This window comes from Hyperolius riggenbachi, chromosome 5 (genome assembly GCF_040937935.1).
Source record: "Hyperolius riggenbachi isolate aHypRig1 chromosome 5, aHypRig1.pri, whole genome shotgun sequence".
In the NCBI taxonomy this organism is placed as follows: domain Eukaryota; kingdom Metazoa; phylum Chordata; class Amphibia; order Anura; family Hyperoliidae; genus Hyperolius; species Hyperolius riggenbachi.
The window spans coordinates 249,876,200-249,902,857 of NC_090650.1; the positions used below are offsets into that span (position 1 = coordinate 249,876,200).

Consider the following 26,658-nt stretch of genomic DNA (forward strand, 5'->3'; position numbering starts at 1 on the left):
TATTCATGTGTCAGAAATCTGAAGGACGGCATCAAATAACAGACAGCTGATTTAAGCTGAGTTTTGCATTCTAATCATTTTAACTTCAAAAACCAAAAGAGACACATTTTGACACCAACATTTAAACATCATGTAAATGTTTCTGCCCGTGCTTTAAAGAGTACCTAAAAAATGTCATGAGATAAACATTGGTACATACTGTATAGGGCTAATTTACAGACAAGAAAAAGAAATTCTGTGTGGCACTTCCCACAAACTGGTGTCAGTGAGCTGAGAGTAAACACAGGAAATAGATCTTTCGCTTTCCTATAATCCCGCTGTCTGTTCAAAGATGGTCACTGAGACGTGTGCTCCACTCAAAATACACAAGAAAAGCACCAATACAGTCTTTGTACAAGAAAAAAGGCAGTAGGCGTGCACCTTCCGTCTCACAAGTTTACTTGCAAATAGTAACAATCCAATTTCATCTACAAACATCCAAGGCATTAGAAAAAACAATGCAGAGTAGAGTGGGTATGATGCTAAGCATCGCTTACGTGTCCAGCATGAATAGGGTGAGCGGTGTAGGAGATGGGTGTCAGGCACTAGGTGGAGGAGCGATGGCCGTTTCATGTCAGTGTTACGCTTGGAGCGTCACACCGACGCGAAACGGCTGTCGCTCCTCCACCTAGTGCCTGACCCTCACCTCCTACACCGCTCACCCTATTCATGCCGGACACGTAAGTGATGCTTAGCATCATACCCATGCTACTATGCATTGTTTTTTCTAATGCCTTGGATGTTTATAGATGAAATTGGATTGTCACTATTTGCAAGTAAACTTGTGATACGGAAGGTGCACGCCTACTGCCTTTTTTCTTGTACAAGGATATATAGGGCTAACCCTACTAGGAAATTGTCTGTTGGACCTATCAGTTTTCCAGTACAGCAAGAGTTTAATGTAACCCTAGCCAAAGCTTGGGTTCAAAGATAGATAATTACCTAAAAGGAGGGAAGGCTCAGAATCATATTGAGGCTTCACTCTGCATCCACTGTACTCACAAGTGCGGACCCCCTCCACATCAGGGCCACACTCCTCTTCTGTGACAAAAGCGGTCGTGTAGTAACCACCAAACACAGCTACAGAGTACTGTATGGCCATGCTGGTGCCAGAAGAGTTGCGGGGCCCAATAAGATTGCCGACTATCCATTGTCTGCAATCTTCTGGGCGGTCGTGCTCAGCAAGCAGCAGAACATAGAGGGAAGCCTCAACGAGATCCTGAGGATTCCCTCTCTTTAGGGTAAATACCTTTTTTGTACCCGAGCTTTGGCTCTGGTACACTTAAAAAAAAAAAATCTATGCAAAAGATCTTGTGGATTTCTGTCCTTTTTCCTGAAAAGTAGATACCGTAGAAGCCAAAAGCCTATTTTTTTGTCTTCTGTAGGGAGAAAGCACATAATAAGGTTTTACTGCAGGAAAGTTTGAAGGGTCATTACTTTTGTTTCTTTTTCAGCCTAATTAGGCAAAGTGTGGATTCTTAACAGCAGCAGTGACCGTTTCATGCAATCTTAAAAATGAAACCAATGAATTGAAAATAAAAAATGAAATTTATTTCGGTTTCTAATGTTTTGTTTATCATTGGTAGTACACATCCAATTATTTCAGAGAGTTTATTTTTTGCTTCAGGTTCACTTAAACAACTTTCAAGGTCCTTGCATATTGAATCATGCAATATTATTTTAATTACTTCATGTAGGATTTGAGATACTTAACATGTAAATGAACTGCCATATTAACACTGAACATGCAGTTGTAATGACTTATCCTCTTATTTGCATATATCTGATGATTCCAGAAAAGTAATAGTGACATTGACACAAGTATCGTAAACTCTGCTGCTACAGGAAATTCTTGGTTTCCTATTAGGACAATCGTTTCCTTCAGATATATTTTTGTGAGCTAAATGGGACTCTCCTTGGCTGAGCTACTGTATTTAGATTATTTCAAGATGACGATGCTGAATATTATCTGCAACTGGATAACACAGTGTGTTCCTTGTATCAGTAGTGAAACATTTATTTTATCCATGCTTTAATGTTGCAAAAGACATCAGAATGTGGATGGATGCTGGTCCCCAATCTACAAGAACACATGGCAATATGACCTATATAATGTCAAGACATTGCTCTCCTTGCCAAGCTGAAAAAAGCAGACTCCTCTCCCCAGTACATCATTAACATTGCTAAGCCTCATCATCATTTGACTCAATATTGTGAAAGCAAAGATCCCTTACATTTATGAGCATTGCAGTTGGAAATGTTAGTCACTCAAAACAGTTTTTCTTTGTTTTCAGATATATCCGTGATACTGATCAACTAGATTATATTTTTTTCTGTCTTGCAAAAAAATGTAATACGGGTTGTTTGAATTGTATTTGATTGGATCATTCCAAGCTACATACAGTTTACATTAAGTCAAAATGACCATCTCATTGGAAATCTGTAATACTTGATACTGCCAGGGACTATTCTCCAAGGGTACCTGACATTACATGTGGCATGAGATAACCATGTGCAAGTACACAGTCATTCCCACATGGAACTAGCCTGGATTGCATTTTTCATACTTCTCATTAGGGGCATGCGGGAGAGGGGGAAACCTAATTGTGAACACCGTTAAATAACAAAATGTATCTGAAATTTGGTTTTGTCTTTCCCTTAACTTTAGGTTTGGTTATTATAGCTGTGGTTGGCTGTAGCAGCATTGGGTAGGGGCAGGATGTCCGGAAGCCCTGTGGTGGCGTATTGAAAAAAATTTTCGGTACTTGTGTATTCTACCATTCACAAATTCGACAGCCTCCTGTTTAAATTTTTGTTACTTTCCTGGTAAAATATAACCATCGTTTGATAGTGGAAGTTCTTGGCTTTTATTTGCACCAGGCCCAGAGTATTTCCGATGCACCATTTATGCAGTGTGGATGAAGGGGCGTTCACTTTACCTGGCTGCACTGTCCACTCCTGCGCCTAGACATCCCAGAAGTGCCATCTGATGTCCTCTGGTTAAGAATCGATGCATCAGCTTTACAGGCCTGAACCAAGAAGGGGGTAGTTGGGCCGGAGCCGAGGGTTTGCTTGCAGGTGCAATGAAGCAATGGAGGCAGCAGGCACATCTCCAGGCAATGAAGCAGCGGAGGCAGCAGGTGCATCTCGAGGTTCCTGAAGAAAAGCCTGCCCCTCAGGTCGCACTGGCTGCTGCAGTGCCTCCTGCATTCATGGTGCATGATGCCTTACAAGGTCGCCTGTGTGTTTTGCAGCTGTGCCTGGATCTAGATATAGGGGATCTCCTCCTGGGAACAGATTATACTCCTTATTGGCACAGCGGATGGTATCAGCTGGCCGCACAGCTGCTGTACCGAGGGCATCAGTTAGCACTTCTGGGATGTCTGGGCACTGGAGTGGACAGAACAGCCAGGTGGTTAGATCTCTAACCCGGAGAACAAGTCGAATTCAAACAGGAGACTGGCAAAGTTGTGGATGGTATAATACATAAGTACCATTTTTTTCTAATACATATAAACCATCATCTAGACTGTGTGCTTCAAACACCTTAAGTTTGACAGCCAACGTAGATTTCTCCAAAGTAATATCAATGTTCATGCGCTAAATCTAAGCATTGATATTCAGTAATAAGCCGTCGGGCATCTGGACAATGCAGCCAGTGAACTGGCAATGAAGTTGATTCATGGACATTACTTAGCAGGATGTTATATGCCTCTGTTAGTGGTGCTGAGAAGAGCCAAGGACACACTCCTGCCAACTGCCTGCCTTTGGGACAGCAATAGCTATTGGCTGAGAAAATCTAATCTGATAGCATTTCTTTCTCAGTAGAATCAGCCTAAACCAATGAAGAAACCATGTCCATATACACTAATAGGCATTGGAAGCACCTGCCTTGTATTTAGGCTCTTTTTGCCTCAAAAACATCTCTGATCCATCAAGGCATGGAATTCCACAATACTTTTGAAAGTATCCTCAGTGGTATTTTACACCAGGACATTACCAGCAGATCATTTAACTCTTGAAAGTTGAAAATAGGGCCCTCCATGGATTGGACTTTTTTTTACATTAAATACCACAGATGCTTGATTATACTGAGATCTGTGGAATTAGTAGGCCAAAGAAAGATTCATTAGACTAGGCCACTACCTTCCATTCCTGCAGTTTTAATGCTCCTATGCTCGTTGTAGACCAGACATGGGCAAACTTGGCCCTCCAGCTGTTAGGGAACTACAAGTCCCACAATGCATTGCAGGAGTCTGACAACCACAGTCATGACTCATAAAGGCAAATGCATTGTGGGACTTGTAGTCCCGTAACAGCTGGAGGGCCGAGTTTGCCCATGCCTGTTGTAGACCCTTCTGGTAGTGGACAGGTTTGAGCATGGGCTCTTTGACCGATCTGCAGTAGTGCGGCTCCATAACCACCAAGCTGCAATGACTTGCAGGCAGTGACACCTTTCTCCCATGGCTAGAATTAACCTTTTCAACAGTTTGTGAACCAAACAATTGTAAGTTAGAAGTGCTAGGACTGCCAGGCTACTGCAGCACCTCACTCTAACCCTCTGCTCCAGGACATATACAGGGAGTGCAGAATTATTAGGCAAGTTGTATTTTTGAGGAATAGTTTTATTATTGAACAACCATGTTCTCAATGAACCCAAAAAACTCATTAATATCAAAGCTGAATATTTTTGAAAGTAGTTTTTAGTTTGTTTTTAGTTTTAGCTATTTTAGGGGGATATCTGTGTGTGCAGGTGACTATTACTGTGCATAATTATTAGGCAACTTAACAAAAAACAAATTATACCCATACCAGTGAAACCAATATAACATCTCAACATTTACAAATATACATTTCTGACATTCAAAAACAAAACAAAAACAAATCCGTGACCAATATAGCCACCTTTCTTTGCAAGGACACTCAAAAGCCTGCGAGCCATGGATTCTGTCAGTGTTTTGATCTGTTCACCATCAACATTGCGTGCAGCAGCAACCACAGCCTCCCAGACACTGTTCAGAGAGGTGTACTGTTTTCCCTCCTTGTAAATCTCACATTTTATGATGGACCACAGGTTCTCAATTGGGTTCAGATCTGGTGAACAAGGAGGCCATGTCATTAGTTTTTCTTCTTTTATACCCTTTCTTGCCAGCCACGCTGTGGAGTAATTGGACGTGTGTGATGGAGCATTGTCCTGCATGAAAATCATGTTTTTCTTGAAGGATGCAGACTTCTTCCTGTACCACTGCTTGAAGAAGGTGTCTTCCAGAAACTGGCAGTAGGACTGGGAGTGTAGCTTGACTCCATCCTCAACCCGAAAAGGCCCCACAAGCTCATCTTTGATGATACCAGCCCAAACCAGTACTCCACCTCCACCTTGCTGGCGTCTGAGTCGGACTGGAGCTCTCTGCCCTTTACCAATCCAGCCACGGGCCCATCCATCTGGCCCATCAAGACTCACTCTCATGTCATCAGTCCATAAAACCTTAGAAAAATCAGTCTTGAGATATTTCTTGGCCCAGTCTTGACGTTTCAGCTTGTGTGTCTTGTTCAGTGGTGGTCGTCTTTCAGCCTTTCTTACCTTGGCCATGTCTCTGAGTATTGCACACCTTGTGCTTTTGGGCACTCCAGTGATGTTGCAGCTCTGAAATATGGCCAAACTGGTGGCAAGTGGCATCTTGGCAGCTGCACGTTTGACTTTTCTCAGTTCATGGGCAGTTATTTTGCGCCTTGGTTTTTCCACACCCTTCTTGCGACCCGGTTGACTATTTTGAATGAAACGCTTGATTGTTCGATGATCACGCTTCAGAAGCTTTGCAATTTTAAGAGTGCTGCATCCCTCTGCAAGATATCTCACTATTTTTGACTTTTCTGAGCCTGTCAAGTCCTTCTTTTGACCCATTTTGCCTAATAATTATGCACACCTGATATAGGGTGTTGATGTCATTAGACCACACCCCTTCTCATTACAGAGATGCACATCACCTAATATGCTTAATTGGTAGTAGGCTTTCGAGCCTATACAGCTTGGAGTAAGACAACATGCATATAGAGGATGATGTGGTCAAAATACTCATTTGCCTAATAATTCTGCGCTCCCTGTACAGTGGTGGGGCCTAAAGAACATACCACAATGGACCACTTCTTTGACCCCTGCTCTAGAAATTACTAAACTGAGGCAAAGCCCACAAAGAAAATGGACCTCTTTCTCCAGCTACGGTGCCGCAGCAGGTTCTGTACTGCTTTAGTATCCAATTGCCATTTTAGCAATAATTATGCGGAGGGTGGAGTCTGAATGCCACATCTGTATAATTGTCCTTGGTCAGGAGCTCAGAATGTATTAGATGCAGCAATTCTACACAATATAAAGGAAGTAGTGTTGTGTCATGGGGATAGGGATGACTGGTTTCATATCCCTCCTCACTACAGCAGAAAACAACTCCATTACCCTTTACCTCTAAACTATTTTGAACATTATCAGTAGTCAAGTAGTAGAGGTTAATTGTGCACTAAGTAAATATTTGTAGCAATGCTGTGTTACAAATTTGGCTACTTGACAGCAAGTATCTGTAGGAGCACTAAGAGAGAAAATGCAAGTAAGAGCATTAGGAGAAAATATAGATACTGAATTAACACAAATGTCAGTAAAGTAACATGAATAGCTTAGACTTTACACCAGTGGTTCCCAACCCATGTGCCGCGACACATACATGTGTCGCAGCAGCTTCGGGTATGTGTCGCGGCTCTCTCGGAGGGGAGCAGCGCAGCGGAGGTAAAGCTGTGGGCAGCGGCGGAGAAAGGGGCCATCTCCCCCCCCTTCTCTCACCTTAGGGTGCTCTGCCTCCCTCGCTCTCCCCTCCGATCTGTGTGTGCGGCGGCGTTTGGCAGTGGGCGGGACTTACCTTCCGTGTCGCTCCATGCGCCGGCCGGAAGTTCTGGTGCCGCAGCCGCTGCTCTGGTCTGGATCAGGCCAGAGTAGTGGCAAATCATCCCGCGCCGGTGACGAGACCAGACGGAGGACACGGAAGGTAAGTTCCGCCCCTCTGCCAGCCACCGCACTTCATTCCGGAGGAGAGAGCGAGGGAGGGAGAGCACCCTGAGGTGCCGCTCTCCTTCCCTCGCTCTCTCCTCCTGGGGATGGGGGGCATCTGGCTACAATATACTGGGCACATATATCCCTGGCTACATATACTGGGCACATATACCTCTGGCTACATATATTTGGGACATATACACCTGCCTACATATACTGGGGACATATACCCCTGGCTACATATACTGGGGACATATACTCCTGACTACATATACTGGGGACATATACCCCTGCCTACATATACTGGGGACATATACCCCTGCCTACATATACTGGGGACATATACCCCTGCCTACATATACTGGGGACATATACTCCTGACTACATATACTGGGGACATATACCCCTGCCTACATATACTAAGGACATATACCCCTGCCTACATATACTGGGCACATATACCCCTGCCTACATATACTGGGGACATATACCCCTGACTACATATACTGGGGACATATACCCCCTGGCTACATTTACCGGGGACATATACACCTGCCTACATATACTGGGGACATATACCCCTGCCTACATATACTGGGGACATATACCCCTGCCTACATATACTGGGGACATATACTCCTGACTACATATACTGGGCACATATACACCCTGGCTACATATACTGGGGACATATACCCCTGCCTACATATACTGGGGACATATACACCCTGGCTACATATACTGGGGACATATACCGAGGACATATACCGAGGACATATACACCTGCCTACATATACTGGGGACATATACCCCTGGCTACATATACTGGGCACATATACCTCTGGCTACATATACTGGGCATATACCTCTGGCTACATATACTGGGCATATATACCTCTGGCTACATATACTGGGAACATATACCCCTGGCTACATATACTGGGCATATATACCTCTGGCTACGTATACTGGGCACATATACCCCTGGCTACATTACGGGGCATATATACCTCTGGCTACATATACTGGGCACATATACCCCTGGCTACATATACTGGGGACATATACCCCTGGCTACATATACTGGGCACATATACCCCTGGCTACATATACTGGGCATATATTCCTCTGGCTACATATACTGGGCACATATACTCCTGGCTACATATACTGGGCATATATACCCCTGGCTACATATACTGGGCATATATACCTCTGGCTACATATACTGGGCACATATACCTCTGGCTACATATACTGGGCACATATACCCCTGGCTACATATACTGGGGACAAATACCCCTGGCTATATATACTGGGCACTTATACCTCTGGCTACATATACTGGGCACATATACACGTGCCTACATATACTGGGCACATACCCCTGGCTACATATACTGGGCACATACCCCTGGCTACATATACTGGGCACATATCCCTGGCTACATATACTGGGGACAACTGGCTGTTTGTCATTTTGTGCATTTACTGGGGAAAAGCTGTCTCTTATTATGTGCATTTACTGGGAAAATGCTGTCTCTCATTACATGCATTTACTGGTGAAAGGCTGTCTGTCATTACCTGCATTTACTGGTGAAACGCTGTCTCTTATGTGCATTTAGTGGGGAAACGCTGTCTCTCATTACATGCATTCAGTCTACGTGTCACGGAGATCTGAACGTTTGGTTTGATGTGTCACGACTCCAAAAAGGTTGGGAACCACTGCTTTACACTAATGGCTTTTTTCTGCTTTTTTTTTCTAGGAGCCTATAAAACCTCTTGAAAAAAGAGCACTAAATTTCCTTGTCAATGAATATTTATTGAAAAATAATAACAAGCTTACTTCTATAACCTTTTCTGATGAAAATGATGACCAGGTAATCTGCTTAATTTCTTTTGTGTCTTTAGTCTTATTTTATTTTTCTTCACTTTATGTATTTTAGATGCAACTTATCGTGCTATATTATCTTTTGCCTTTGGATAGTTCAAGCAGTAACACTTGTAATTGGCTCTGCAAGTACTTTTAAAGTTTAACCTGAACTAATCTGACAAACATAGATGCATATACTACTTAGGCGCACATGTAAAAAAAATGCTCCCGGTAAAAATGGTGCCGGACAAGGCCGCTAGTAAACAATCGGTTATCTTTACTGATATTTTACTATAATCTAACCCTACATTCACACAGAACCCTCCCTCTACCAATGCCTAGCCCTAAGACCCTCCCTGGTGGTGCTTACCTTATCCACCCATGGATAATATCAACTATAAATGGCTAAAAAAAAGTACATAGTAGCTATAAATTACTGTTTATAGCCGTTAATTGCTTCTTTTTAACATTGCCTCCTGGAGCGGTGCTGTATTTATGCCTTTATTGCCAGCTTCGCAACTTGCTGCCTGATTTCACTTTTCATTATTTTGTATTGCAAGTGTTAACAGAGCATTGTTATCTGTATGCAAATCAAGCAGTTGAACTGCAAGTAGAATAAAGCCTTGACTCTCTTGGAGAGTAAAGGCCTATATGCTTGTTAGTCTTAAATTGGCTGAGGCAGCAAATAACAACCGCCTCAGCCAATAACAAGGCGTGTTTAGGGCACCCCTCGACTCCCAACCCGCGAGCGGTCCGCCCAGCGGATCTACTTATCCCCAGCTATGCCGATCTCCCACTGATCCAGTTGTTCGCGCCGCTCCCCTGCTCGCAGTGTGACGTCATGCATGTGCCGCTCGTCATCCCCCGGTGCATAGCAGCACATCGTCAGCTACACAGCTGATGGGTGAAGCCTGGCCCAGCGATGTCATCCATGGTCCTGATCCCCGACAGGCGACACCTCGACAGGTGTGGTCGTGCCTTCCACCAAAGCAAATTTGTTTTTATCTGGGTGAACAAACACACCTGATAACAAGAGATACTTGAAAAGTTCAAAAATTCATAATTTTTTGTTTGCTGCTGAATGAAACAAATTGTACATCACATTGAAATGGCTACCTTACAATGCAAATTAGAATGAGACTGAAGGAAGGTTCTATACTCTATTGCTACTACTCATGCAATATTATTTTCTCTCATGGGGAACTTCAAAACCATCCTTCAGCCTACCCTGACCACATGTTTCTGCATGTACTCACAGGTCAGACAACACTGATCATATGGAGGGAATCAGACTATGATCATTAATCCATTTTGATTGGAGAAATTGTTTAAGGACAACTTTTAGGAGAAGGATATGGAGGCTACCATTTTTATTTCCTTTTAAGCAATAACAGTTGCCTGGCTATCCTGCTGATCCTCTGCCTCTAATACTATTAGCCATAGACCCTGAACAAGCATATGCAGGTCAGGCGTTTTTGACAATGTCAGATCTGACAAGATTAGCCACATGCTCTTTCCTGGTGTTATTCAGACTCTATTGCAGCCAAATAGATCAGCAGGGCTGCCAGACGCCTCCTATTGTTTTAAAGGAAATAAATATAGCAGCCTCCATATTCTTCATAATTTAGTTGTCCTTTAAAGGACAACTGTAAGGAGATGGATATGGAGGCTGCCATATTTATTTCCTTTTAAACAATGCCAGTTGCCTGGCTGTCCTGCTGATTCGTTGCCTCTAATACTTTTAACCATAGACCCTAAACAAGCATGTAGCAGATCAGGTGCTTCTGACATTGTCAGATCTGCCAAGATTAGCTGCATGCTTGTTTCTGGTATTGTCTAACTACTACTACAGCCAAATTGACCAGCAGGGCTGCCATGTAACTGACTGATATTGTTTAACCACTTCACAACTGAGGGGTTTTACCCCTTCAGCATCCAAGCAATTTTCACCTTTCAGCTCCTTCCATTCATTTGCCAATAACTTTATCTCTACTTATCAGAATGAAATGTGTTAAATGTGTTTTTTTTTATCACTAATTAAGCTTACTTTGGGTGGTACATTATGCCAAGAATTTTTTTATTCTAAATGTTTTTTAATGGAAAAATAAGAAAAAAATTGGAAAAAAATCCTTCTTTTTCAGTTTTCGGCCATTATAATTTTTAAATAATGCATGCTACCGTAATTAAAATCCACGTAATTAATGTGCCCATTTGTACCGGTTATTACACCATTTAAATGATGTCCCTATCACAATCTCTGGTGCCAATATTTTATTAGGAAATAAAGATGCATTTCTTTCAGTTTTGCATCCATCATTAATAAAAAGCCCATAATTTATAAAGTAACAGTATTATACCGTCTTGACATACATATTAAAAAAGTTCAGTCCCTAAGAAAACTATTAATGCATTTTTTATAATTGTAAATTTATTTCATTGTATTTTTTTACAAAAAAAAAAATGTTGGTAACTATTGGGGAGTGTGGGAGGTAAGGGGTTAATTTAAAATGTAAAAACAGGTCTTTGCGTTTAAAAAAAAGTACTTTTAGATGTAGTTTTACTATTTGGCCACAAGATGGCCTCAGTCTTTTTTTTGTTATATGTCCTGTAAGCGAAATATGTATGCTTACAGGAAGTGTACTGAAGATGGGAAACTTTTATTTATTAGAATGATCGTGCAGCTTCTCATAAAAGGCGCCAATAATTGCTACAGGGACTTAGATCAATGATTAGGAATTGCTTTCCCATTCATTGATCTCCTGGCAGGCAGATGGCAACATGAACGAGCGCACAAATAAGCGGGAGCGCTTTCAGCAGTGGTAGCAGCGGGAGTACGTATATTTACTCCCCTGGGCGGTTAGATGAAGTCTGCAGGGGAGTAGATATACTGTACTGGAGCTGTGAAGTGGTTAAAGCAGTAGAATTAGCCATACTATGCAAGGGAAAAAAACACATATATAAGTACCGTATATACTCTTAAGCAAGCCGCATTTTTTACCCCCCAAAAGTGGCCCAAAAGTTGGGGAGTCGGCTTCCTTGCGAGTCATGTGTCTCAGCTGCGTCTCTCCCCCCGCTCCCCCCGCCCACGGCCGCCGCTGCTATTACCTTAGCCGGCGCCGCTTCCTCTATCCCCGTCCTGCTCGTACGGTAACTAATTCACAGCAGCGCGCCCTACGACGGCTGCTGTGATGAGGGAGGAAACCATAGAGAGAGAGCGGTTCCCATAGTAACGCGATACACAGGTAGCCACGCTCTCTCTATGGTTTCCTCCCTCATCACAGCAGCCGCCGTGGGGCGCGCTGCTATGAATTAGTTACCGTACGAGCAGAACGGGGATAGAGGAAGCGGCGCCGGCTAAGGTAATAGCAGCGGCGGGAGCGGGGAGGGGCACTACCCACCCACCTACCCATACTGGGACTATACTAGCTATACTGGGGTGCTACCTACCCATACTGGGCACTATAATAGCTATACTGGGGCGCTACCTACCCATAGTGGGCACTATACTAGCTATACTGGGCACTATACTAGCCATACTGGGCACTATACTGGGGGACGACCTACCCATACTGGGCCCTTTACTAGCTATACTGGGCACTATACTAGCTATACTGGGGCACTACCTACCCATACTGGGCACTATACTAGCTGTACTGGGGCACTACCTACCCATACTGGGCCCTTTACTAGCTATACTGGGTACTATACTGGGCACTTTACTAGCTATACTAGGTCGCTACCTACCCATACTGGGCACTATACTAGCTATACTGGGCACTTTACTAGCTATACTGGGCACTTTACTAGCTATACTGGGCACTATACTAGCTATACTGGGACACACTGCGGGGATCACGCGGCCAGCATTTCCTACCCCCGGATTATATGGGGGTCAATCATTTTTTCCTTGTTTTTCAGGTAAAAGTTGGGGGGTCGGCTTATATGCGGGTCAGCTTGCTTGCGAGTATATACGGTAGGTAAATACTTGATATACTTACATAACACATGTATTATACTGTCCACTTTTTGATTTCAGTGAATGTTATATAGTAAATGACGAGAATTCTGTTAGTGGTGGGGCCCATGTCTTTTGCCCACAGTTAAGGCTAGCTGGCAGGGAAATAAAGGAAAGAGGAGGAATACATTATAGATAAAAAGAACCCCCAGCATGCAATTCTTTGGCACCAACTACTAAAGGGCCAGTGCTTCTTAAAGGAGAACTGTAGTGAGAGGTATATGGAGGCTGCCATATTTATTCCCTTTTAAGCAATACCAGTTGCCTGGCTATTCAGCTAATCCTCTGCCTCTAATACTTTCAGCCATAGGCCCTGAACAAGCATGCAGCAGATCAGGTGTTTCTGACAAATTTAGACAGATATGACAAGATTAGCTGCATGCTTGTTTCTGGTGTGATTCAGACACTTCTTTAGGCAAATAGACCATCAGGGCTGCCAGGCAACTGGTATTGCTTAAAAGGAAATAAATATGGCAGCCTTCATATCCCTCTCACTACAGTTCTCCTTTAAGTATGTGAGAACTCCAAATCATAAAAGCAGAAAAAGTTTTGAAAGTTTTGAAAGAAGGATTAGCATCTTTATCACTTAATACACTCAGACCAGTTGCTGATGAAATTTGATTTTTATGGTGACGATACCGCTTTAAAAGGAAATAACTATGGCAGCCTCCATGTACCTCTCACTACATTTGTCTTTTAGGGCTGGACTCCACCTTAGTTTTTTTTAAATTAGTGGTAAAAAGCTTTAACTTATTAGTTTTACTGCTCTATTGGTGATCATTTTCTTAAAATAATGTATGTGCATTTGGCATTTTTGTTGCTTCCCTCAAGAATCCTGGGGATAAAGATTTATATTATTTTCTTAACCCTAATTCTTAACCCTAAAAGTCAGAAAAAAGGAACACAGGCCAGTTCAGTGTAGATATAGGACTGTACATATGTTACTTTAAAGAGAATCTGTATTGTTAAAATCGCACAAAAGTAAACATACCGGTGCGTTAGGGGACATCTCCCATTACCCTCTGTCACAATTTTGCCGCTCCTCGCCGCATTAAAAGTGGTTAAAGAGTAACTGTCAGGCTGCAGAAGCTAATTTAAACCTCTATTCTCCTGTGTTAAACAGTTTAGAAGGAAGCTCAAAAGCCATTAGTGAAGATAAACATTTCAGTTACCTTTGATGTGTGCTTATCTTAAAGTCTGTTATAGACCCATAAAGACGCAAGCCGCAGCTAAACTGCAAAGCATTCTGGGGCCCTCCCCTCGGCTGCTAATGAGACGGTACAGGAGCTTCTAATCAGTCCAGCGCGAAGCACTGATAAATCTCCGGGGCAGAGTACACTGCAGGAGTCAGCTATTGTTCCTAGCCACATGGCTCATTAATATTCACTGCACACCGTGTTGTTCAAGAACGAGCTTATCTGTGATCAGAAGCAGGCAGGACATGACGACACATTTGGCTTCACAAACATGGAGCCTGCCATGAGCTGTCAGGAGCATCTATCTCTGCATATACTATATACAAATTCTGTGAAATCCAAACGTGGACAGTGAAATGCATATGTAATGTAAGTACAGCCAATCTTTAGCTACTGATATATGTGTTTATTTTCTCTGAGACCCTATACCTAACAGCTCCTCTTTAAAAACAGTTTTAAAAAGTTTGTTTATAAACAAACAAAATGGCCACCAAAACAGGAAGTAGGTTGATGTACAGTATGTCCACACATAGAAAATACATTCATGCACAAGCAGGCTGTATACACCCTTCCTTTTTAATCTCAAGAGATCATTTGTGTGTTTCTTTCCCCCTGCAGCTATCTTCTACTGAAGTGTCAGGCTGTTTCTTCCTGCAGAGTGCAGACAGCTCTGCCTGTATGTAATTCCTCAGTATGTGAAAGCCCAGCCAGCTCAGAGGAGGATTTATCCAGCTTGTAAAAGATAAGAGAGAAGAGAGAAGCTGCACTAATCTAAATAATACACAGGCAGTGTGCAGAGAGGGTCCTGGAGGGGGGAGATGCATCACAGAACCACAACACTGAAGAACTTGGCAGCCTTCCAGACACAGGCTGACAAGTCTGACAAGAGAGAGATACGTTGATTTATTACAGAGATGGTGATAGTAGAACGTGCTGCAGTAAGCCAGAACACATTAGAATAGCTTTTGGAACTTGTAGGATGATAAAAAACAGGATGCAATTTTTGTTACGGAGTCTCTTTAAGTACTCCTTGCTGAGAGTTCAGTAATAGTACTGTAGGTATTCTTTAAGCTGTTTATGATTTAGGAACTACTGTTTTTCTTGTAGTTCAAGTTGAATTAGAAAGGTAATGACATATGCAGAAGAGGTCATGTTCTGAGACTTTTCTCCAGGAAAGGGACATTGGGGAACAATGTACTTGGCGGAATATACCGACCAAATTAGAGGATTTCCTTGCACTGTCTAATTTAGCTGTTGGAATTTCCTTCTATAGTTTTTTATTCGATGCCAGATGTGATTTGAAAGCAGATGCCATGCACAGGGCTTAAGGCAATGGCTATACCAATGCAGCTTTCAGGGACATGTAAATTCATGTACAGAATTTTAGCTAAATTATTAAGTACTGTACTGAGCAGGGATGGGCTTTCGAGTACAGAAGCACTTGAATTCGGAATGCTAATGTAGATTAAATAATAAACCTGTGTCTGCAGGATGGGGGGAGGGGGGATTAACTTGTCCAGAAGTCCGGGGATCCTATATGTGTCACCGCTGTAATACGCGTTCCACCACTTACTACCAGCACGTCCACATCCTCCTTCCGGCAGAAGGAGGAAGTGAGGTAGTGAGTGGTGGAAAACATCCCATAGGACGCGTATTACAACGGTAACATGCATAGGATCCCCGGACTTCTGGGCAAGTTAAACCCCCCCCCCCCCCCCCCATCCTGCAGGCACAGGTGCATTAATTAACCTACATTAGCATTCCGAAATCGAGTGCTTCTGTACTCGAAAGCCCATCCCTGTTACTTTGTCTTGAAGTAAATTACTGCTGTGTGTGAATGTCAACTAAATGTGATCTGAATTGTTAAGTAAACAAATAAGTGCCTTAAAAAATGTGCTAATCTTAAAAAGTGCTGCATACGTGGCATCATAAAGACAAGACACAGTATATTTTATATCATTTATATCATTCTTTTCTCCTATTGTACTCAAAGTGCCTGAGCTGCAGCCACAAGAGGCCTGCTCCTCTGGCAACCAGGATCATTAGGGGGCCTTGCGCTTCTTAATATGCGGCAGTTTAGTAATGGATTTGCACGTTTCTTAACTGTAGTACAGTTTTAGAAATTCACATGAAACAGTAGGTTTTGAGAAGTTTCTTATTATGCTGAACTGATCAGCGCCACGGAATATGTTGGCGCTTTATAAAATCAATAACAATATTTCTGCTGCTTACAACTGTTTCAGAAGAGAAAAAACAGTTAGTAATGCTTTGATAAATCTGGCCCAGTGACTCCCTGACCTCCCTAGTTCTTTGGAGCATAACCTTGGGGTCACCAGGTGGGTGAAAGTCAGCGGGTGATCTGAAACTTTTTCTGCTGTTATGGTTTGGCGTTATCACATACCCTAGGAGCACTGGCCCTTTAATATCCATTGCTATTCAGTTGCATGCTGTGGGTTCTTTTTATCTAGAATGTATTCCTCCTCTTCCCTTTATTTCCCTGCCTAGCTGAAACATGATCCTCTGCTCGCTTGTGTTTACAAGCAAGGCTGAGGTGACTCAGCGATTGGAGGAGAAAAGAAAAAAAAAGTTAAGGGCAGAAATGACATCAGGATTTAGCCTCAAACTGTGGGCAAAAGACATGGTTCCCACCAGGAACAGAATTCTGTTCATTTACTATATAAAATTCCATGAAATCAAAATGTTGACCGTGCAATACATGTTATGTAAGTAGATCAAGTATTTATCTACTTATATGTGTGTTAACTCCTCGCAACATTCAGTTGACTGGTTATATACACACACACACACACACACACACACACACACACACACACACACACACACACACACACACACACACACACACACACACACACACACACACACACACACACACACACACACACACACACACACACACACACACACACACACACACACGTCTGTATGTCTATGTGACGTGCTGCAGAAAGTGGCAGCGCCATGTACAGAAACAACAATTACAATGCCTACACTATTGCTGTGAAAACCAATTTCTGCACTTGAGCTGTATACATTGCAGGGAATGATGGAAAAGCTGGATAACTACAGTGCATCAGCAATGGGCGCCAGTTAAACTTTCTCCAAGTCTACCAAAGTAAAAATAGTGAGTTCTGGAAAGCCTTATTTAGTTTTACTATAGAAACTGCTTCTGATCTCATCAGCTTTCACTTCAGGTTTCCTTTAAGCTGCAGAATTTGAAATAGACATGAACTGAGCTGGAAATGGAGGCTGCCATATGTATTTCCTTATAAACAATACCAGTTGTCTGGCAGTCCTGTTGATCTTTGGCTGCAGTAGTGTCTGAAACACACCACACATGTTTCATGCTAAAGATTACTACACAATCTGCATGTTAGTTCAGGGTCTATGGCTAAACATATAAGAGACAGAGAATCACCAGGATAGCCAGGCAATGTGCATTGTTTAAAGAGAACCCAAGGTGGCATTGCATTATGCTAGTGGGGCACAGAGGCTGGTTGGGCACACTAACACCAGCCTCTATTGCCCCATCGTGTGCCTCAAAGACCCCCCTGCTCGCCGCTATACTCCCCGCAGTGCTGGCGACACGTAGCGTGTCGCCAGCACAATGTTTACCTATGCCTGTCTGTTAGCGCCGCTCCCCCGCCTCCTCCGCATCGCCGCTACCTGCACTCGTCCCTTCCCTCCAATCAGCGGGAGGGAAGGGACATGGGCGGGTAGCGGCGATGCGGAGGAGGCAGCGGAGCGGCGCTGACAGACAGCGCTAGGGTAAACATTGTGCTGGCGACACGCTGTGTGTCGCCAGCACTGCGGGGGTATAGCGGCGAGCAGGGGGGTCTTTGAGGCACACGATCGGGCAACAGAGGCTGGTGTTAGTGTGCCCAACCAGCCTCTGTGCCCCACTAGCATAATGCAATGCCACCTCGGGTTCTCTTTAAAAGAATAAATGTGGCACCTTCCATATCCCTCTCAGTTCAGGTGTGTGTTAGGATATGGCCTTCTCATACAGTTGATTTGTGTACAGGTCAACATGCCTATGCCCTTTAATAAATCTTACTAAAAACAACCTTGTCTTCCACTTTTCACTTCAGGATTTTGAACTGTGGGATGATGTAGGATTAAACATCCCGAAGCCTCCAGAACTTTTGCAGCTCTATCGCAACTTTGGAAACCATCAAACTTTGGCAAAGGACACTGTACATGTGGCAGTAGGTGTTAGAGAAGATGACCTTGATCCTTTACCAAGTGCCCAAACACTCACTGTGGAATCCCTGCCTGTCCAGGTAAGAGCCTTTATATTTTGTGTTAAGGTAATTTACAGTTGTGTTCAAAATGATTCAACCCCCAATGCTGTAAAGGGTTTTAGGGAAATTAGTGTATATTTGTAATTGTGTTCAGAATGAAATCTTTTTTGTGATTTCTTCATCGACACAATTATTCAACTCCTTAACCATTTAAGGACCGCAGTGATTGAAATCTACGCCCTGTTTTGGTGGGCTTTTGGCTGGCAGGGCGTAGATTTCAATCACTGTCCGCAGCATGTCTCCGCCGCTACCCGCCGATCGCGCCGCTCAAACTCGACGATTCTCGCCTCATCTCCCAGGCTCTGCCTGTCTCTATGACGGCAGAGTCATGTGAGCCGGTCAGGAGCCGATTTCATTGGCTCCTGGCCCTGTCTTTCAATGTAAGCTGTTCCCATTGGCTTACATTAAAAAACAGGGTCAGGAGCCAATGAAAGCGGCTCCTGACCGGCTCACATGACTCTGCCGTCATAGAGACAGGCAGAGTCTTTGTCCTGGGGGTCCCGGCGAGCGGCGGTTGCGACGGGTATGTGCTGCGATTCGTCGGGATTGGACCAGCGGTCTCTGGTCCTTAAGTGCCCAGAGACCGCTGGTCCTTAAGTGATTAAAGTGGACTATAACCCTACATTTCATCTTTGCTCTAAAAAATTATTTACAGCACATTATATGCAACCAGCATTTTTTTATTTTTTTTACTAAACCAGCATTGGAAGGGTTACACACAGAGCTTGAAAGTTCAGTGCAGAGAAATGCAGACGCATCCGAACTTTAGATCATGTTATCTTGTGTTTATCAAGTGAGGAATGTGACACATTATCTGACTGTTGAGAAGCTGCTCAACACAGACAGAGAGTCAAAGCATGTCTGCCTGAATGAATGAATAAAAACAATTATTAATAAAATGCTAAGTCAGCTTACAAAGCAAAAAACTGTACTTTTGGGAACCTATAACTTCTAAATGAATAATAATACTTATGCACAAATGGAAATATGATAACCTCTATGGCATATAAACAGTAGGAAAACATGTTTTATTGAATATTATGTCAGGGTTTTAAACCGCTTTAAAGACTACCACTCTTAAGAACAGAGGTCCATTCAAGTGTTTTTAACACCTGTGGATGTTAACGAGCAGCAATCAAGAATAAGCACCAATTAGGCAGATTTAAATGACTGTGATACTGAGCTCCTTCTAGATATTTACAGGTGTGTTTACAAACATGGTGAAGTCAAGAGAATGGTCCAGGAAGACAAGAGAAGAGGTGATTTCTCTTCACAGGAATGGGCAATGGCTATAAGTAGATTGCAAAGATGTTAAACCAAGAGATGTCATACCAAGAGACACCATAGGAAGCATCATTCGCAAATTCAAGGCAAAGGGCACTGTTGAAACGCTACCTGGTCATGGTAGAAAGATGCTGACTTCGACTGCTGTGCCCTACCTGAAGCGCAAAGTGGAGAAAATCCACTGAGTGACTACTGAGGAACTGAGAAAATATTTGTCAGATGCGGGTACTGAATTTTCAGCTCAGACAATAAGGTGCACACTGCATAATGAAGGCCTCCATGCCAGAACTCCCAGGCACACCCCATTGCTGTCTCCAAAGAATAAGAAGAGTTGACTGCAGTATGCCAAAAGTCATGTGGACAAACCACAAATGTTTGGGATAGTGTTCTGTGGACTGATGAAACAAAATTAGAACTGTTTGGGCCCATGGATCAATGCTATGTTTGTAGGAGGTAGAACAAGGCCTATGAAGAAAAGAACACCTTGCCTACTGTGAAGCATGGTGGGGGGTCAATCATGCTTTGGGGCTGTTTTGCTTCTGCAGGTACAGGGAAGCTTCAGCGTGTGCAAGGTACCATGAATTCTCTTCAGTACCAGGAGATATTGGATGAAAATGTGATGCAGTCAGTCACAAACCTGAGGCTTGGGAGACGTTGGACCTTTCAACAGGACAATGATCCCAAGCATACCTCCAAGTCCACTAGAGCATAGTTGCAGATTAACCCCCCTGGCGGTATAAAAAAATCCGCCAGGAGGGAGCGCAGCAGTTTTTAAAAAAAAAAAAAAAAAATTTCCTATATCATGTAGCGAGCCCAGGGCTCACGCTACATGATAGCCCCCACCCTCTTCGATTGCCTTCGGCGATCTCAGGTCAGGAAATCCCGTTCAAAGAACGGGATTTCCTGGAGGGCTTCCCCCGTCGCCATGGCGACGGGGCGGGATGACGTCACCGACGTCGGGACGTCATTGGGAGTCCCGAACCACCCCTCAGCGCTGCCTGGCACTGATTGGCCAGGCAGCGCACGGGGGGTGGGGGGGTGGCGTGCGCCGTGACGAATAGCGGCAATCGAGCGTGGGGCGGCGGCGATCGGTGTGCTGACGCAGCTAGCAAAGTGCTAGCTGCATGCAGCAAAAAAAAAAATTAAACAGCAGGGCCAGATAAAACCTCCTGCGTGGCTTATACCGCCAAGGAGGTTAAAGGCTGGAGCATTTTGGAGTGGCCATCGCAGTCACCAGACTTAAATCCGATTGAAAACCCCTGGGATCGGTGTGCTGACGCAGCTAGCAAAGTGCTAGCTGCATGCAGCAAAAAAAAAAAATTAAACAGCAGGGCCGGATAAAACCTCCTGCGTGGCTTGGGAGGTTAAAGGCTGGAGCATTTTGGAGTGGCCATCGCAGTCACCAGACTTAAATCCGATTGAAAACCCCTGGTGGGACTTACAGAAGGCAGTTGCAGTGCTCAAACCTAATAATGTGACTGAACTGGAGGCTTTTGTCCGTGAAGAATGGGCTAAGATACCCGTAGATCGCTGCAAGACACTTGTGTCAAGCTATGCCTCATGTTTAAAAGCTGTTATAACTGGAAAAGGATGTCGTACTACGTACTAAGAATGAATGTTACTTGGGGGTTGAATAAAACTGATAATGATGTGAGCACAGAAATGACATTTGTGGTTATTTCATTATAAATGTTATGTTATATTTGTCTGACTTACAAGTGCCTCTTCGATTTAATTGTAAACAAGATGACTGAAATGATCAAAATCAATGTCAAACTGGCCAAAACACTCAATTTTAGTGGGGGTTGAATAATTTTGAGCACAACTGTAACATACAACAGTAGCACATAGCTGGCTTCATGATTTAATGCTGCCCATCTCTGCTGTAGTTCTCAGATATACTACCCATACTCGGTTACTGTTCGGTACCTGGGTGATCCTACACTCACTGGCAACTTCATTAGGTTCACCTTGCTACTAGCAGACTGGACCCCTTTTTACGTTCAGAACTGCCTTAACCCTCTGTAGAATATATTCAACAAGGTGTTGGAAACATTCCTGAGAGGTCCATATTGACAGGAAAGCATTACACAGTTGCTGCAGATTTATAAACTGCACATCCATGATGATATTTTACCTTGCATCTCATCCCAGGGATGCTCTATTGGACTGGGATCTAGTGACTGCAGGGGCCATTGAAGTGCAGTGGATTTATTGTCTTGATCAAAAACCAGTTTGAGATGCTGTGAGCTTTGTAACATTGCTTATTATCCTGCTAGAAGTAGCCAGCAAAATAGTAGCCAGCCTGCGACGTCCCATTGGGCTTAGTCTTTACAGTCGCATAGATAGCCTGCAGGCTAACTACGTGTTCTGTTGCAATGCGGAGGGGAATGAGTGGTGCAGGTGTGACATCACATTGCTGGCGGGAGAGCAAAGCTACCAGCCGTCGCTTAGCCAAATTGATGCAACGGGCAGATTGCTGGCCGGGTGGCCATTGGGGACTGTTGTACAAGTTGACCATTATTTCCCACCTCAGCAGACTTTATTCTAGTGTGTAGGGGGCTTTAGTCTAACTTTATAAAGAGTTAGACATAGTTTCAGTTAAAAGGACAACTGAAGTAAGAGGGATATAGAGGCTGCCATATTTACCGTATATACTCGCAAGCAAGCCGACCCGCATATAAGCCGACCCCCCAAACCCCCCCCCCCCCCCCGAACACTCCCCCCCCCCCCTCCCCCCCCACACACACTTTTACCTGAAAAACCAGGAACAAATGATTGACCCTCATATAAGTCGGGGGTAGGAAATGCTGGCCGCGTGATCCCCCCCCCCAGTGTGTCACAGTATAGCTAGTATAGTGCCCAGTATGGGTAGTTAATGCCTCAGTATAGCTAGTATAGTGCCCAGTATAGCTAGTAAAGTGCCCAGTATAGCTAGTAAAGTGCCCAGTATAGCTAGTATAGTGCCCAGTGTAGCTAGTATAGTGCCCCAGTATAGCTAGTATAGTGCCCCAGGATAGCTAGTATAGTGCTCAGTATAACTAAGTAGTGCCCAGTGTAGCTAGTAAAGTGCCCAGTGTAGCTAGTAAAGTGCCCAGTGTAGCTAGTAAAGTGCCCAGTGTAGCTAGTAAAGTGCCCAGTGTAGCTAGTAAAGTGCCCAGTGTAGCTAGTAAAGTGCCCAGTGTAGCTAGTAAAGTGCCCAGTGTAGCTAGTAAAGTGCCCAGTGTAGCTAGTATCGTGCCCAGTATGGCTAGTATAGTGCCCCAGTATAGCTAGTATAGTGCCCCAGTATAGCTAGTATAGTGCCCAGTATAGGTAGATAGTGCTCACTATAGCACCCCAGTATGGGTAGGTAGTGCACCCCCACGGCCGCCGCTGCTATTACCTTACCCGGCGGCTTCCTCTATTCCCCTCTCAGTCTCCTACTCTCCCGTGTAAATAATTCACAGCAGCTTGCCCACGGCGGCTGCTTTGTGATGACGGAGGAAGCCGTAGAGAGAGCTTCCTGTAGCGGCGATGTGCATCGCCGTTACTATGGGAACCGCTCTCCCTACAGCTTCCTCCCTCATCACACAGCAGCCGCCGTGGGGCGAGCTGCTGGGAATTATTTACACGGGCGAGCAGGAGACTGAGAAGGGGAAAAGAGGAAGCTGCCAGGTAAGCTAATAGCGGCGGGGGATGCTTTTGCGGACCAACATGACTCGCAAGCAAGCCGACCCCCCCCCCCCCCCCAACTTTTGGCCTACTTTTTGGGGGTCAAAAATTTGGCTTGCTTGCGAGTATATACAGTACGGTATTCCCTTTTAAGCTATGCCAGTTGCCTGGCTATCCTGCTGATGCTTTGCCTCTTATACTTTTATCCATAGACCCTGAACAAGCATGCAGCATATCAGGTGTTTCTGTCACTGTCAGATCTGACAAGATTAGCTGCATGCTTGTTTCTGGGGTTATTCAGAAACTTCTGCAGCTCAATAGATCAGCCGGGATTCCAGGCAACTGGTATTTAACAGGAAATAAATATGGCAGCGTCCATATCCCTCTCACATCAGTTGTCCTTTTAGTATTAAGAGATCTAAGACAGTGGTCCTTGAAGTTATTTCAGTATGCGTCTGTCTTTTGTGGTGCCCATACATGGTACAATTTTTGCCGGAGGTGGCCGCACCGGAGGTTCTCAGAAGCTGCATTACGAAACAAAACAACTCTGGCAAATCATATAACTTTGTAAAAGAACACTGTATATGCCGTGTTTATTTCTAAATGTATAGTGCAGAAATGCAGAGACGTTTTTTTTTTTTTTTTGTCCACTGTAGTCAAGTAACACAACTTAGCATCTCATTGTATCCCAACCTGATGGTTTCTCTTGAGGAGCAGAAGCATACTGTTATCTCTCCTCCCTCTACTCTCTCCTGTAAGCACACTACCAGTGCTTGTTTGACAGAGCAGTGCTATGCAATACAGCCTTTTATCTAAATGCTGTCATTTACTCTTGCAGTCACTGTTAATGGAAAGCTAACAGATTCAGGTTCTTACACCAGCTAAGTTGAAAAGAATGTGTTTAATGAGATGTAACAGTTACATAGGGAGCTTCAATAGAATGTTTGTTTTCTTCCTTGGCCTGGAGATCACCTTGTAATCTTTTTCTTGGTTACTAAAGTGAACAAAGTAGAGATTCTCAATGAGATGCAAATCATTTTCATTTGGAATTTTTTTCCTTTGTTAAAATGTATGCAGATTGGAATTGTTGCAGTCAAAATCAACAGCAGCTGAATTTGATTAGTTCAATACCAAGCTGCATAAATTGGAACAAAATGTAAGCAGCTTGCAGCTTCTTTAGATTGTAAGGGCAGAGCTCTCTCACCCTTTTGGGTCTTGCAATTCATTATACATTTTATTCATCATGTTACTTTTGATACTTTAATTAACAATTCTGTATTTTGTATTGATTCTGTATTCTGTTACCAATTCTGTATTTTGTATATTGGTGTATGCCATTGTCTGTATTTTCTATTCCGTGTTTGTTTCTTACTTTTTACAGCACCACTGAATATGTTGGTGCTTTATAAATCAATAATATTGAATGTAGACCATCTCTAGAACAAAGACCTGTATCAGTTTCTCTAGTACAAAAACATTCTGATTTTTTTTTCTTTTAGTCATCTGCAGTAGTTGAAGAGCTAGAAAATAAAATAAGTCGGTGCAACGAAGAAAAAGCAGCTCTACTGGATCAAATTGATGCACTCCAGAGGTATGTGTGCAATTACTGGGCCATAGAGCAGGAATCTGCACCATGTAATGGTTATGGGATGAATGCTAGTTTGTAACAGCTGAGTTTATGCAGTTTATTGTATTCATGTAAACAAAACACTGGAGAGCTGAGAAATCGTCTTTACTGCATATATACCATATGCCTAGTGAATGGTGTGCTTAGTGAATGCTATAGATAGAAGACCTCTGAGATAACATCACGGTTACTTGGCAAACATTTGCTATTACAGGGCAGTATGATGACCTCATGATTCTTTTAAATGTATAAAACTATATATGTACACTTTTATAAAATACGTTTACGTTACATGTATTAAATCCAAAATGCACAAGGTGAGCTCATCATATGTGCCGCGAGACCATGCATTCACCTTGCATGACCATATCAGAATACAGTAAACCTGAACAACATGCAGTGGGTAAAATATAATCGTGTTATCATACTAAATCAATAGGCAACATCTGTATTTTACTGCTGTACGTACAGCAAAGTATTCTAAACATGCATCAGCATACACTAAGATGATGAGTCAGACATGGAAATGGAAGCATTTGTAGTGCAAGGCTGAAACCAGAAGACTGTGATCTGATTGGTTCTCGGTCTGCTGATTATTTCTGCACAGGTCAACAGTGACTGCTTACAGGACTGAAAGCTGCCATCAGCTGTTTGGCAGCTACTTTTAAGTGTATTAGACAATAATCTGTTTCTTTCCTTTCTGTTTTGCCTATTACAGTTTAGCTTGAGCTGATGAGAGAGACAGATTTCTGACCTTACCAGTTTAACTCAGTTATGTTTTATGAAAACTATGCTCTGACTTTAGGGAACTTGAGGCTCTGAGGATGAAGCCTGACATGGAGTCTATTGATGAAGCAACAAAGCTCCCCAACCGCCTACAAACCCAGACATCAGTAGAGAGTGATCATTATATAGACACAAGGACGGCGGACAGTGACAGCAAATGTGAAAGGACAGAGGAAAGCCATATAATGGAGCCAACTGAAACAGACTTCCCACTTAGCCAGCATATTCCTCCCAGCCCTGACTTGTCGAGGATTACCAAGAGGAAGCTTTTTACTGCCCCGCCCCTTAAAGATGGCATTCAGTTTGATCAACCTAACAGGTAAGTGGGGAAGTGATTTCCTCAGAGTTGGTATATTGGAAATAGTTACTTTCATGAATGTAGCATTACATTTTGAAGTATTTTTTTGCATACCATTTAAACAATATGCTTTGTTGTATATTTAAAATAAAATGTTCCACCTTAAGAATGTCTTAACATTCTTCCTAAAGAAAATAGGTTAAGATGAAAAACTGGAGCCCATTTATAAATAAGAGGTGATCAGAAAAGAGCTTACGAGTTCCTCGCTCAGTTTTTGAAATCTGTTCATCATATGTTTAATGCCACGTGTATCAGTGGGTCATCAGGTTTTGTACTGTGATGATTAGAGCTGCTATGCGGGTGCCATTCGACAATGGAAGTGGTGACCATTCTGCTTGCCTTGTGGTAAATAATTTATGTAGTGATCATAGAAAACTTGTTTTTCCTGTGTAAATGCGGTGAGCATTTTAGCTGATCCACACTGATAATAAAGGAGGATATCTAATCAATGGCATCATTTCACAAGAG

General features: G+C 43.3%; 2 protein-coding genes across 3 annotated transcripts in view; both read left to right on the forward strand.

The window, feature by feature from the left end:
- Positions 1–25,774, forward strand: part of LOC137519373 (RAB11-binding protein RELCH homolog) — a 92,849-nt gene extending 67,075 nt beyond the window's left edge. Inside the window, exons 4-8 of the mRNA XM_068238328.1 lie at positions 3,294–3,364; positions 8,839–8,952; positions 18,269–18,460; positions 24,919–25,010; positions 25,765–25,774. Coding sequence (XP_068094429.1) covers positions 3,294–3,364; positions 8,839–8,952; positions 18,269–18,460; positions 24,919–25,010; positions 25,765–25,774 — 479 coding nt within the window. The remainder of the gene's footprint in view (positions 1–3,293; positions 3,365–8,838; positions 8,953–18,268; positions 18,461–24,918; positions 25,011–25,764) is intronic.
- LOC137518642 (RAB11-binding protein RELCH homolog) overlaps positions 24,928–26,658 on the forward strand; it is a 102,442-nt gene continuing 100,711 nt past the window's right edge. For both annotated transcript variants that reach the window (XM_068236757.1, XM_068236759.1), the window contains exons 1-2: positions 24,928–25,010; positions 25,852–26,151. In XM_068236757.1, the coding sequence (XP_068092858.1) occupies positions 25,871–26,151 (281 nt within the window). In that variant the 5' untranslated portion in view covers positions 24,928–25,010; positions 25,852–25,870. The remainder of the gene's footprint in view (positions 25,011–25,851; positions 26,152–26,658) is intronic.